This window comes from Scyliorhinus canicula, chromosome 20, assembly GCF_902713615.1.
Source record: "Scyliorhinus canicula chromosome 20, sScyCan1.1, whole genome shotgun sequence".
Classification (NCBI taxonomy): Eukaryota; Metazoa; Chordata; class Chondrichthyes; order Carcharhiniformes; family Scyliorhinidae; genus Scyliorhinus; species Scyliorhinus canicula.
In genome coordinates this window covers 20,031,869-20,046,246 of record NC_052165.1, presented here as the reverse complement: position 1 = coordinate 20,046,246, position 14,378 = coordinate 20,031,869, and the positions used below count along the sequence as shown (strand labels likewise).

Below are 14,378 nucleotides of genomic sequence, written 5' to 3'. Positions count from 1 at the left end.
TAAAGTACCTTTAATAGCCGTTATTGATGTTTTTACAGCCATCCATGCAGCTCAATCTTTTGTTTGGGAAACAAGATCAAAAATAGATCTTGTCCATCTCGAGCATTCTGCCACACCACCTGCAAGGAAAGGTCCCAAGGTGGCGCACGAGCATGGTAACTCTCAGCGAGCTCGCCCCAACAGATCCACTTTTTGCTTAACTTACAATCGTACTAATCTTTTACCTTGTGTTGCCCTATTGTGTATTTTCTTTTATTTTCTTTTCTTTTCATGTACTTAATGATCTGTTGAGATGCTCGCAGAAAAATACTTTTCACTGTACCTCGGTACACGTGACAATAAACAAATCCAATCCAATCAATGAAGGTCTCTCCCATCATTTCAGTCCAACTTCAAACTTTATTCAGAAAACCAAATTTCCAGCACCCAAAACAGATAAGTCCACTCCACTCCACTCCGCCAAGTCATCTTTTCCCCGTAATGGAAACCACAGATCTTGATGTCATTTATTCCCTGCACAATAAAGTCAAGTTTATATTTGTCCTCAAAAAATAGAAAATACAGGACAATCTCAGCAGATCTGACAGCATCTGTGGAGAGAAGAGGGAGCTAGCGTTTACAATCTGGATGACTCTGTCAAAGCTTGACAAAAAGTCATCCAGACTCAAAACGCTAGCTCCCTTCTCTCAGACCTGCTGAGATTGTCCAGTATTTTCTGGTGTTGTTTCAGATTCCAGCATTCGCAGTAATTTGCTTTTATATTTGTCCCACTTTTGTCAGCCATGCATCTGACTAGAATAAAATAGACTGGTCAAGAACTGCAATAACCAAGTTTAAGATTTTTGAATTAATACTGAAATTTACTGGAATAATTTACTGCAATAAAAGCTCTATATATTAAATGCAAGTTGTTGTTGTTGAGTGACATGTGGCTACAATTGAACCAATTTATATTGTCTTTCTTTTAAAAAATGAGGAAGGATAGATTGATGCAATATATCCGGTAGGTAGCCTTTGCCGCTGGCTTCATTAAAATTCTGTAACAAGAGAGGTACAGAGGAAGGTGCCAATTTTTTCCTTCAAATAAAATCCAGATGAGCATCGTTCTGAACTAGGAGCTTTATATAATGGAAGTATATTAATAGCATTTTCTATTTGGTGAGGACTAATTGATTTCTCCAGCTCTTTCATTACAGTTGATAAGGGTTTGGCTAAATGCAATAGTTCGAAACCCAAAAACTTCAGCATCAGAACATCCACTTGCTCATTTACAATACCAGAGAAAAGTTAAAAAGTAATTCTATCAATTTAATCTAGATTTGTACTAAGGTTATTAAGGAGTCTCCCAAAATTAGATTTAAAAATGTTTTGTTAGTTTCCTAATTAAGTTGGGCATGGGAAGGTCTGACTTGAAAATTAGGAACAAGCTGTGGTGTTAAAAGATAAACATGATTAAATTCAGTAATTAGTATTACAGTTTTCTTTGGACGAGGGGAAGATATTTATTAATTTCTCGTCATTTTTCACTTTTTCATAGCATCCCATAACAAGCTACACATCCTATTGAAGAGGCCAGGCTTTAGGCTCTCCCGTTCCTTAATTGGCCCCTTTTTAGCAGCCTGAATGGACTTTTGTTCCTTCTTTATGGGTAAGCAACTGCCGTTAATTCAGCACATTTCTACAAAAGCAAAATACTGCAGATGCTGGAAATGTGAAATAAAAACAGACAATGCTGGAAATACAAAGCAGGTCAGGCAGCATCTGATGATGGATTATTGGCCTGAAACGTTGGTGTGGATTTAGTGTCCCTGACAGAGGTCCCTCCCACAGGTTGGAGACCTACATTGTTTCGGTGTGACAGGTCCCGCTGAATTAAGTGCCTCTCAGGCAGGTAAAGTGACCAGCATGGGGCCTTTGTGGGGATGGAGGACCCGAGTGGCATAGATCCCACTCATTGAGGGCTGAAGGCCAATCAATACCTGCAATATTGAGGCCATTTCTCCATCAGTCACTGGGAGCAGTGATTGCTACCAGTAATAAACCCACCATAGGCCTTGGATCAACAGTGGATCCAAGTCACAGGTGGGAAGGGAGGGGGTGGAGTCTGATACAAGGACAGGGACTTGGTTCTCAGTGGGCATTTCCTTTCCGGATGCTGGGTTCCGATTGGACACCAAGTGCATTTGAAAGAGGTAACCCCCCGCCCCTGGAGATCACTGCCAAACACAATAGGGACTGCCGGGCACAGGATACGCATGTGAGTTTCCGAGTCAGCACAAAATCTTGATGGGCTCAGGGACAATGACCTAAGGCAGGGGGCAGGTTCCCGGCGTCAGCCTATTGCCCTTTACCCATTCTGGCAGGCTCCATTAAACTCAATCTGTCCAATTGGGGTGGAATTTTCTCCCAAAATGGAAAAGTGTCAGGTTTTGACTGAAAACTGTGTTTCTCTCTCCAGAAATACAGCCACGTTTGCTGACCAGATCTTCTAACACTCTGTCAAAATAATCAGGGGCGCGGTTTGGGCCGTCGATCTGGCGGGATTTGCCTGATAGAGCCGGAAAAACCCGGCACCACGGGGCAAACTGATCTGCAAGATAAATAATCTCCCTCCCATCCCCCCACGACCATTGAGGGATCCCCCCCCCCCCCAACATCACGTGGAAGTATTGGGGTATTCTCCACCCTCTCCCGCGACATGTTCATCGATGTGCACCTCTCTTCCGCCACCACAGATAAGGGGACGATCGCTTCCCCAATGGAGGAGGGTCACGCCCCCCACCCCCCCCCCCCACCCCCCCGATAGTGCCCACCTCAGTACCCCTGGCATTGTCAGGGGGCACTGCCAAGGTATCAGGAGGCAATGGCCCTCAGCCCCGGGGCCTCCAGGCACTTTTGCACCCCCGATGTAGCCATCACGACTGGTTTTCATTTTCGAAACCAGTAGTGATTTGAGCCATCGTGACGCCACAACACCAGAGGGAGAGCATTCCACAGGGCCAGATGCTATGAAGTAAAGCTGTTTAATTAAATTTAAATCCATGTAAATACATAGATACATATATAGAAGATAGGAGCAGGAGGAGGCCTATGGCCCTTCGAGCCTGCTCCACCATTCATCACGATCATGGCTGATCATCCAACTATATAGCCTAATCCTGCTTTCTCCCCATAGCCTTTGATCCCATTCTTCCCAAGTGCTATATCCAGCCACCTCTTGAATATATTCAAAGTTTTAGCATCAACTACTTCCTGTGGTAATGAATTCCACAGGCTCACCACTCTTTGTGTGAAGAAATGTCTCCTTATCTCTGTCCGAAATGGTTTACCCTGAATCCTCAGACTGTGACCTCTGGTTCTGGACACACCCATCATTGGTAACATCTTCCTTGCATCTACCCTGTCTAGTCCTGTTAGAATTTTATAAGTCTTTATGAGATCCCCCCATTCTTCTGAACTCCAGCGAGAACTATCCCAACCTAGTCAATCTGTCCTCATATAACAATCCTGCTATCCGTGGAATCAGTCTGGTAAACCTTCGTTGCACTCCCTCGAGAGCAAGAACATCCTTCCTCAAAGAAGGAGACCAAAACTGCACACAATACTCCAAGTGTGGCCTTACTAAGGCCCTGTACAATTGCAGCAACACATCCCTGCTACTATACTCAAAACCTCTTGCAATGAAGGCCAAAATACCATTAGCCTTCTTTACTGCCTGCAGCACCTGCATGCTTACTTTCAGCGAATGGTGCTCAAGGATACTCGGGCCCTGCTGCACATTACCCTCTAACAATTTGCAACTTCTGCCTTCCTGTTTTTGCTTTCAAAATGAATAACCTCACACTTATCCAAATTATACTGCATCTGCCATTGATTTGCCCACTTGCCCAACCTGTCCAGATCTTGCTGTAGGATCCCTGCATCCTTGGTACAATTCACCCTTCTACCTAATTTGGTATCATCTGCAAACTTTAAGATGTTACATTGTGTTCCCTCATCCAAATCATTAATATATATTGTGACTAGCTGAGGTTCCAGCACTGATCCCTGTGGTACCCCACTAGTTACTGCCTGTCAATTTGCAAAGGACCTATTAATCCCTACTCCTCATTTCCTCTCTGCCAACCAGTTTTCTATCCACCTCAATACATTTCCCCCAATCCCATGCGCTTTAATTTTGCACAATAATCTCTTATGCGGGACTTTGTCTAACGCCTTTTGAAAGTCCAAATATACAACATCGACTGGCTCCCCTTTGTCGACTGTACTGTTTACCTCTTCGAAGAATTCCATCAGATTTGTCAAGCATGATAAATGTGAGGAAGTTAGATTCACACCCTTTTTGGACGTAAGCCTGATCATGCCACTAATGGCAGAGGTCTCAAACTGAGATCTCACCAGCATAAATTCCATTGTGGCTCTCTTGCAGTCATAACAGGATTTGTGCTCACATCTACTTTCTGGCCAGCCAGGTATTTCCAGCAATTTTTCTTTTCATTTCAGCACATTTCTAGTCTAGTACCTCTGAGATTGGAAGCTCCAATATGGGCAGCACGATGGTTAGCACTGCTGCCTCACAGCGTTAGGAACCCAGGTTCAATTCCAGCCTTGAGTGACTGTCTATAGTGTTTGCACATTCTCCCTGTGCCTGTTTGCGTTTCATCCGGGTTCCTCCTCCAGTCCAAAGATGTGCAAGTTAGGAGGACTGGCCATGCTAAATTGCCCAAATGTCCAAAAATATGAGGTTATGTGGGGTTATGAGGATAGGGTGAGTAGGTCTAGGTAGGGTGCTCTTTCAGAGGGTCTGTGCAGACTCGATGGGCTGAATGGCCTCCTTCTATAGGGGTTCTATGTGGGGATCTATCAGTGTAAACTTGCATCAAATGCACTGTGGCTACAGTTTATACCATCCACGGCTTTGCAGCAACTTACCACTTTTTTCAGACAGTGTCTCCCTACCCTGAAACTCTACAACCTAGAAGCACAAGGGCAACGATATTATACAAGCACATTCACCTCCAGTCATATTTTAAGTCAGGTTCCATCATAGCTTGAATATATACACAATCAGCTCATTGATGTTCAGCCAAAATCTGATACTGCTTACTTAACTCCATCTTCGAAGTACCATCACCACAAGTACTGCAATATTTCAAGGCTGAGACTCACTTCCACCACCTTCTCATGGGGTTGGATTTTACAGGATGCCATGGTTGCCACACCACCCCACCTCTCTTCCCCCTCCAGCTAAAAAGGTGGGGGAAACACGCCCCACGATCCCATCAGCTGTCCCGCAGAAGTTTAACACCGGGGGCAGTGTTTATTGCTTCAAGGTGAGACTTCCGTTCCTTTTTTGTTCAGAAGTCACAGCTTAGAGAGCTGTTGGTCAATTGATTGGCTGGCAGCTCTGCTGTCCCAGCAGGGGCACTGGTAGCCACTCCTGGAACTACAAGCAGTCCCGAATGCTGAGGAGCCTGGCCTGATGGGCAAGTCTGGTGTTGGGGGTCATGGCAAGAGGCATGAATGGAGATGAGAGGGATAAATGAGGGTGTGGAGAGATGGGTTTAAGAAGCCAGAAGGAGGGGCGGACAACCTTTGAGAGGGGTTGTGTCTGATGGGCTGACGAGGTGAGGGCCCAGCAAGTAGGCAGCAGGAAGACCACCCTGCATTTCATTTGCTCCCCACCGTCAAATTCACTGGCAGAGCAAAGTAAACTCCAGCCCATGACAACTAAGGGCAAATATAGTTCCACCTCCATCATTCATATCAGGGAACAATTATACTCAAAATAAATTCAAAAGGAGATGCTTGCCATGAGAGAAGATAAATATTCTGAGTCCTCACCCACCCTTTGCATCTCCTGAACAGTCATGGGCAACATACCAACAATATGCTGGTGACATTGAAACTTTAATCATATATCTACCCAAATATCTACCCGTCTCTTTAGCTGTCTGTTATAACCTGCCTGCTTATCATTGGCTGGGGACTAATGACAATCCCACAATCCTGTGGGAGTATGAGCTTCCCCAATGAGGGGGGGGGCGGAGAAATCATTAGCAGACTCCCTGCATAAATAGAGCTGGCCAGTTTGGAACCAGGGAGAGAGAGGAGTGAGCAGCAAGGGAAGTTGCTGCTGCTGTTGTATATATATGTTATTGTAAATAAATGTTATTTCTTTGTATCCTGAAAACTCGTGCTGGATTCTTCGTGGCCCTCACAAAACTGGCGACGAGGATGGGATGTTGTAACCTGCCTGCTTATCATTGGCTGGGGACTAATGACAATCCCACAATCCTGTGGGAGTATGACCTTCCCCAATGAGGGGGACGGAGAAATCTTTAGCAGACTCCCTGCATAAATAGAGCTGGCCAGTTTGGAACCAGGGAGAGAGAGGAGTGAGCAGCAAGGGAAGTTGCTGCTGCTGTTGTATATATATTATTTTAAATAAATGTTATTTCTTTGTATCCTGAAAACTCGTGCTGGATTCTTTGTGGCCCTCACAAAACTGTCCTAATGGACAACATAAAATGTGAACAGTTAGAAGACTTTTTGATGTAAATTAGCTCTGAATAGACTTACTTCTGTATTAAAGAATGTTTTTGAGTACAAATAACGTCAGACAAACCACTGCATATTCTTCCAAATCCCCAATAATATGCATAGAGCGTTTCAGATTTGCTTTCAAAACTTTTTTGTTATTTTTTCCCATTGAAAACAGCTGCAACACAATCCATGTATTAGTTCATATGGAGCGCCTAAGAAGCCGAAAATTCTGAATGCTTTTCAACATGAATTTGTATCACTATTAACTCATTCAGTTTTAAACTGGGGATATTCAGGAACTTGAATCGCTCAGTACATGATTTAAAGCAGCAAATCTGGGGCAAAGTGCATTCAACCCGTAGAAATTCTAGGCATATAATTTGGTTTGACTTTTGTTCAAACCTCCAAGGGAATTTCCTATCTAATGATTACTCTACTAGCCAACAGCCCCCCCTCCCCCCATCACCTCAGTTCAGTCGCATCAGCCACTCACATAACCAATCTGAGCATCTTACCTTTATTGGTGTTGACTCACCCCGCCCTATATCTGTTTGCACAATAATAAAATGTGGGTGTGCAACATTACGACCTATGCCTTAGATTGAATAGTAGTGTATTTTGTACATAAATCTCTCTGAAGGCAGGAGCCAACATTTAGTGAGACTAAAGCCAGATATAAATCATTGTTCTGCCTCATTTCACAGTCAGGGAACCTAACAAACATCCGTTCTGATCAATTCAATCTGCATAATTCATTTGCGCAGAAGAGAAAATAAATAATATGCCAGATAAGCGGATTCCTCTACTTGGCTTAAGAATTACTCCTGACTATCCTCCAGCATTTTAATCTCTTCACCTTAGCAAATGTACTCACATTTTCTCTTTAACAAACCATTTCTACTTGACTGCCTGTCACCATGTGTTTGAACTCTTCTTGTTCAGGTCTGGAAAGGAAATGCTCATCAGCCCGCCCAATGAGCACCTTAGATGAGCAAAACCACAGTACAAAATGTGTGGATCTGAATAGCAGAGAGCTGGTAAAATTTCAGGCAAAGAGTTCAAAAAACACTTGGGGTGAATTCCACTGTGGGCTCTCTTGATCGTCTATCATAATTTCACCCAGCGGGTGGTAAAAAACCCTGAAAAACCACATGCAACCCCTGCAGAAATTCATCCCAAGTATTCTCTCAATACTTACCAAAATATTAAATAACAATTTATGCTTTGAAATAGGTTGGAGCTGGTGTGCCAACTTGAAGTTTTCTTTTTTTTTGAAAAATATTTTATTGAGGAATTTATATATTTACACATCAAACACAACCATAAAACAAAACAAGTCAACATGGCTGCAAATAATCAAACCAACTAAATAACACACCACCATCCCACCCACCCACACCCCAACCTCCATATTTTACCCCCCCCCCCAACTGCTGACATCTTAGCTATTCTCAAAGAAGCCGATGAACGGATGCCATCTCCAGGCAAACCCCTCCACAGACCCTCTCAAGGCAAATGTTATCTTCTCCAGCCTAAGAAATTCTGCCAAATTGAATTTTGCCGTCAGCTTTAGTTTCCACCATGTTTACTCCACAAAGTGGACTTCTCAGGGAAAATATTGAGAAAATCTTTTTGAATTTAAATAATTTTGTTACATTTTATCGGCAATACTTCAGATCAATGAGTGAATAAATAATTTTCACAAATTTCAAAAGTATGTAAAGCATTTTGTCATTTCTTTGCAACAGGAGCGTAAACAGAGTTGATCATTAATGAAGAATCACAGTCAGAGCCATTCAGAAGAAGAACTGTGCAAAATATTAAAAACACTTTGCGTCCAAAAAGCCTACAATCCAGTAGAAGGAAACAGCAGACATTTAATTCCCATCATGTAGTCCAATCTCTCTTTGGTTACATTTAATTGATTGCTATATTTGGAGAATAGCCAAAATAACCAGTCTTATTTTATAATTTCTTGCTGCTCAATCTAAAGATTTATTAGACTTTCCCTGCTGAAATGTTACTGCTACAAGGAGCGAATGATTTATTTTTCCATTTCATTTTGGTGAGTTCTATCACGATCACCTCTTTCAAACTGTCCTCCTGGAATGTACAAAGAAGTCTGTGTGGTCCATTAACTTTTAATGGCACGCAATGGCATAAACTTCAAGGTAAAATAAGTTTCACTGTTAATTGGTGGGGGTACTCTGTGTCAATGACTAGACTTGGTGCGATGAAACTCATTCACAGAAGATTGTACAATTCAGCGGCAGCAGAGGTCCAGATTCCAATCCATTCTAACCAGCCCAGCTCCCACACTAATACTTATTTATTTTGCTATGTGCTTTTTGAATACAGGCATTAATCAATTGATTTTAAACAGGTTAACCCATAGTTTAAAACTATATGGAGGAAGTTCAAACCACATGGTGGAAGTTATTACTAGACCCTTAAGTATTTGTGCAAGACTAACAAAGCATTTAAAAGCTCTAGCAACATCTAGTGGCAGACAGAAAAGAGTGGAAGAAAATGGTATTTTGTCTGACATTAAATGGGTGTACTGCGCCAATCGCAATCCAAAGTATAGCTTGAGCTAAAATAAAACTACCAACCTTTGAGCCATCCATTCCCAGCTTTTCTACTGATTTTCTGGTGTAATCCACAAAGGATGAAGACTTGGAATAGATCTTGCCAACATGCTTGCTGCTGTAAATTGTCAAATGTCATAAAACACAATCATTTCAGTTGAATTTACCACTAAAAAGGCGACAGACATTTTAATTGCAGCCATTTGTTTTGGGACACCTTATTTGAGTAAATTTTCAATATTTTAACAGAAGTGGGGTAATTTACTACTATACAGAACTTCCTTGGACGAACAAAGTCCCTAAGGGTCATGCATTCAATCAGAAGTGTTCTTTGAAAAAAGTTGATACAGCTAAAGGCCTTTTTCAATTAGCATGAAGTTCAGTTGTTCACTCAATACATTTTTTTATATAAAACATGTTAAAAAAAAATTAGTTTTGCAAGCTGTGGAGAAAGAAACTCATCAATGTCCATAAAAACATTTTCCCTAACTGTTGACACATGCACGCGATAGAACGTTGTCCTTCCAGCTGAAATACATCCAAACTGCAAAATCAATTTTACAGCAATATTACGTTAAGTTTAATGTGTTTAACAACTCTTACTATCAACTCCTGTTTTATTTTCCATCTTGTTTTATTCAAAGCTACATAACCTAGAAAAACTAAATGGTGCAATGTGTCAGAATAAGAATACTGGCCGGGATTCTCTGAAATTCCAGCCAAGTGTTGACGCAGGCGTAAACACCGGAGTGGTGTACGCCGGCGTCAACGGGTCTCCTGGCCCAGCGATTCAGCGGTCCAGAGGGGGCCAGCACGACGCTGGACTGCTGCGCGCTGCTCCGACATTGAAAGGCGGCCTTACACGGCCCGTGCATGCACGCAATGGCCGTCTCCGCGCTCGCGCATGAACGTGGTGGTCGTCTCCGCCCCGGCGCCACGCAACATTGCGGAGACCTACAGTGGGCCCGCACAAAAAGTGAGTAAGCACAAAAAGGAAGGTCTGGGATAGGGTAGACAGCAGGGGAAATTAAATGACAAAGATGTCATAGAAGAATTGGTATTGGTCAAGAGACAAAGCATTCGTCCAGAGTGAGTGCAACTGCCATAAAAGTACACAGCTCAGTTCAAAAGCAAAAACATGCAAGACAAGATTCAAACCATCACATGGCAAAAGAACAGCGGGAGACAGAGCTCTTTGTCTGAAATTGTTGAACTCAATGTTGAGTTCAGAGGCTGTAAAGTGGCTAATGGGAAAATTAGTTGCTGTTCCTCAAGCTTGCATTAAGCTTCACTGGAGCACTGCAGCAGGCTGAGAACAGAAATGTCAGCGTGAGAGAAAGGTGGCAAATTAAAATGGCAAGCAACCGGGAACGTGCTTATGAAATGAGCAGAGGTGTTCCGTAAAGCGGTCACCCAATCTGCATTTGGTGTCCCCAACGCATTGAGAGCAGCTAATATGGTGGACTAAATTGAAAGAAGTTCAAGTAAATTGCTGCTTCATCTGGAAGGATGATTTGGGGCCTTGAATGTTTAGGAGAGAAGAGGTAAATGGGCAGGTACAATTGCATGGGAAGATGCCGTAGGAAGGGATCTTGTCTGGTGACACAAATGCCAAGAGATAACCTGATTCACCAGAACAATGAAATCATGTCTGCTGAAATGATAGGATTTAATGGCTTGCTACATGCAGGAATGCAGGTATTGAGTCACACATGTCCTTAAGAAATAAGGTATAAATATACTGGCGAGTAGAACACTGGTAGCGACAACCCAGAAACAACCACTGCAAGAAGAGGAAAGAAGAACCCTGAGCATGAAGCCCCAGACACCGTGAGCTGGAGTCCAGAGACTGCAGCAATGGTTGCACTGTTAGCACCAGGCCAGCGTGTCTAGTATTTGACTCACTGATCATATTTGGGAAGATAAGTATTGCTTCTTTGGGAAATAGGTCTTATAGTGCTGTAAGGTAAGGTAATAGCTATTTGAGCTTGTTAAATAAAGATTAATTGGACAAATTCTGGAAATTTTGAGAGCTTGTGTTCACCGCATAGATCGAGCAGTAGGGCCTCGGTCAACATGTGGGTCTGGGAGGGAAGGGGATGGGTGATCTAATTGATTAAAAGGATAAGATAGGTTGGACAGAAGTGAACTAATTTTTTTTGGTGAGTGAGCCCATAAAGCGCAGGCATTACCTTAAAACTAGAACTGGGCTGTTCAGTGATGTAACAATAGTGAAAATCTGGAACGCTGCCCGCTAAAAAAAACCAATGAGACTAAGTCAATCGAAAATTTCAAAACTGAGATTTCTGTCAGGCAGGAATATGGACGTGATTCTCTGGCCTCCCCACATGCGGCGGTGGGAGGTGGCTCACTGTTGGCCGGATTTTCTGGTTCTGCCGGTCAATTGAATCCACCCCACGCAGCCGGGAAACCAGCAGGGGTGCGCCGTTGGCAGGACCGGAAGATCCCAGTGTCAACAGCCGGATGATCTCGCCCTGTATACAATATTATATATCTATGTCGGTAAATAAAGATCAGTCATGACAGGTTAGAGGGGCTGAATGGCTTATTCCTGTTCCTATGTTTTTAAAATTCTGAGATAGATCAGTGTCTGTAAAATTGGCAATTTGGTTTGGTACAAAGATGTGACTTAATGACCAGCTCAGACCACCCCAATTGCGAGACGTTCTATTCTTCATAAGGTAAACTAATCTACTGCCAAATTGTGAACACATCCTCACTGGAACTAGATTGAAACTTTCCAAACTCATCCTCCTTCGCATCATCACAGCCATCATACAGAAGATCTTTGTAGTCCCATCTCTTGAAGCTTAATTAGAGATGAAAGGAGAATGTACAAGCCCATCCTGCCACCCAGTCCCTTAGTTTTGTTCCAATTAATTATCCTCAGATGCTGTGCAATGAACTGTGTCCTCCCTATAGTTTATGTCAGAAAACATCCAAGAGATGCGGATTTCCAAAACATACTTTGTTCTTTGCAATGTGGTGTATGTCTTTCCATTTCCATAGTGTTCTTTGATAATAACTTGCAGAACTGCACGATAAAATAAGGACTCAGAAGGAAGCTGCCAAAAACAAAAGAACAATCACTGTCAATTCAGGACAAATGTAATTGAGCACATTCACACAGTGAAGGGATTAAGAGTGTAATGGGTTTGATAATAACAATCCCCAGCCATCTCAACAGCTGGTGAAAATACTATAAAAATTGCATCACAGGCGTGCCAACTATCTACAGTCCAGCTTTTATTTATACATTTAACTTTTGTCATGCCGAAAGTCAATCCCATTTTGAGTTTTCATTCTGTTTCTTTTTTTTGTGGTTTTTGCTGCTGTTTTCTATAAAACATCCACACTGCTGGAATTGCTTTGGGAATTCTGGGATATTCAGATCAAATGCCAAGCGGCTGGCTGAATTCTGAAAATGGCATCACACCCACAGAAATTATGGAAGTAAATTTTGCATAATGCTTTTGTGTAAAATTGGGCAACAATTCCTATTCTGAATAAGCAACGAGGCAATTAATTAACTAATTAATAAAATAAAATCAGTATCTGCTGTTACAATCAGGTGGGGGGCGTTGGAAGCTCGACTCTTTCCCCTCTTTATTTGACCGCAACTGTTTTTTTGAAAAGGATATATTTTCCAATTCAGTGAGTGTTTCAACTGTTCAGGTGCTGTGATTATAAAAGACGCAATCAGACAGGTTTTCTTGAGTTCTAACAAAGAAAAAAAGAAAGCTTCAATTGTACTTAATCAGATCTTAACAAATAGAATGAAATAGACTAAGAGTTTGTGGAGGCTGGTGGCTTCAGGATGAATTTGCTGTTTCCCTCATGGATGCGATTTAAAGATGTAGCCGGTTGATTTAACGGCCCTTCTGGAGAAAGTAGAGTAGGATTCATTTCGTATAAGCTCACTCTGTCTTCATCAGAGGATAACACCCTCATCCCAGGGACCAATCTAGTGAACCTTTGTTGTACCGCCTCCAATGTAAGTATATATTTTCTCAAATATGGAACCAAAATTACACACAGTTTTGCAGATGGAGTTTCACTGAAACCCTCAGCAACTGTAGCTGGACTTCTTCATTCCTGTCCTCCAATCTGCTTGCAACGAAGGCCAACATACTATTTGCCTTCCTAATTGTTTGCTATACCTGAATTCTTATTTACTGTGTTTCCTGTACAAGCACACCCAGGTGTCTTTGAACATTGGGGCGGAAGTGTCCACTATCCGCCACTAGGACCGGGAATCCTGGTTGGGCAAAGATTCCCGCTTCAACCCAAAAATGGAGGACAGCGGCAGATCCGTTCCTCGCCAGCCATAGCAGGCTTCGTGCCCAGTGCTGGCAGAAACATGGAAACAGCTCATATGCATTCATTGGAATGCGATTACCGGCTGGCAGCCCAAATATTTACCCACCCCCCCATCATGCTCTGACCCCCCCTGCCCTTCTGTGACCCCTCCCCCGCCCTTCCCTGCTCCCCCAGCGGGAACTCAGTTGGGTGGACCTTTGTGCCAGTATTGACAAGCACAACCCTGGCACACTCTATCCTGAGAGGGGTCAAGGATGTTAGCCCATTGCTCATGTGTCCCTCTGCTGCTGCCAGGCTGCAGAGGGAGGGTCCTGGGGTTGGGTAGGCTCAGGCTGTGGGTAAAGGGTTGACTCCAGGCTGGCCCCGCCCAGCCCTGGGCAACCTGGAAAACACTCTTAGCACGGTAATCTTAGGCAGCCCTCTGTTAAAAGCCATCATCATTGTCAGACCTGCTTAAACTTGAAGTGGTCTTCTCACTCTGAACTGCTCTGCCCGATTACTGATGAGCAGACCAGACAGTTCATTTAATATTCAAGTTAGGAACACTTTGCCTTTCTTCACATCTGCTCCTTCAGCCCTATGCATTTAAAACTTCTGTTTTTTGAAGTGTCTAAGCCTTTCTAGAAAGCAAACAATATTTGAAATGTCTTGAAATCCCCTGAGATATTTTGAAATGTGTAGCATTCATTTATCTTTCCCTTCACGCTTGAATGCATCTGAAGTGCCCGCTATTGATTCTAATGGCAATGTTTATAAACATTGACAGCTGTTGGACACTTCAAAAAAGCTAAGTGCTTTCACTTCAAAGCGCCAGGAAAGGGTTTCACTGCCAGACTCGCGGAGGGGTGCCGGACTAGGGAATCATTACCCCCTTCGAGGAGCGGTTCTTGGAGGTGACCGCGG

The 14,378-nt window shown here is 43.0% G+C and overlaps 1 protein-coding gene across 3 annotated transcripts in view; it reads right to left on the bottom strand.

Moving 5' to 3' along the window:
• The window catches only part of mettl25 (methyltransferase like 25), a 93,759-nt gene that overhangs the window by 9,138 nt on the left and 70,243 nt on the right, over positions 1–14,378 (bottom strand). For all 3 annotated transcript variants that reach the window (XM_038780237.1, XM_038780238.1, XM_038780239.1), the window contains 2 exons: positions 12,123–12,220; positions 9,159–9,252 (listed from right to left, as the gene is read on the bottom strand). In XM_038780237.1, the coding sequence (XP_038636165.1) occupies positions 9,159–9,252; positions 12,123–12,220 (192 nt within the window). The remainder of the gene's footprint in view (positions 1–9,158; positions 9,253–12,122; positions 12,221–14,378) is intronic.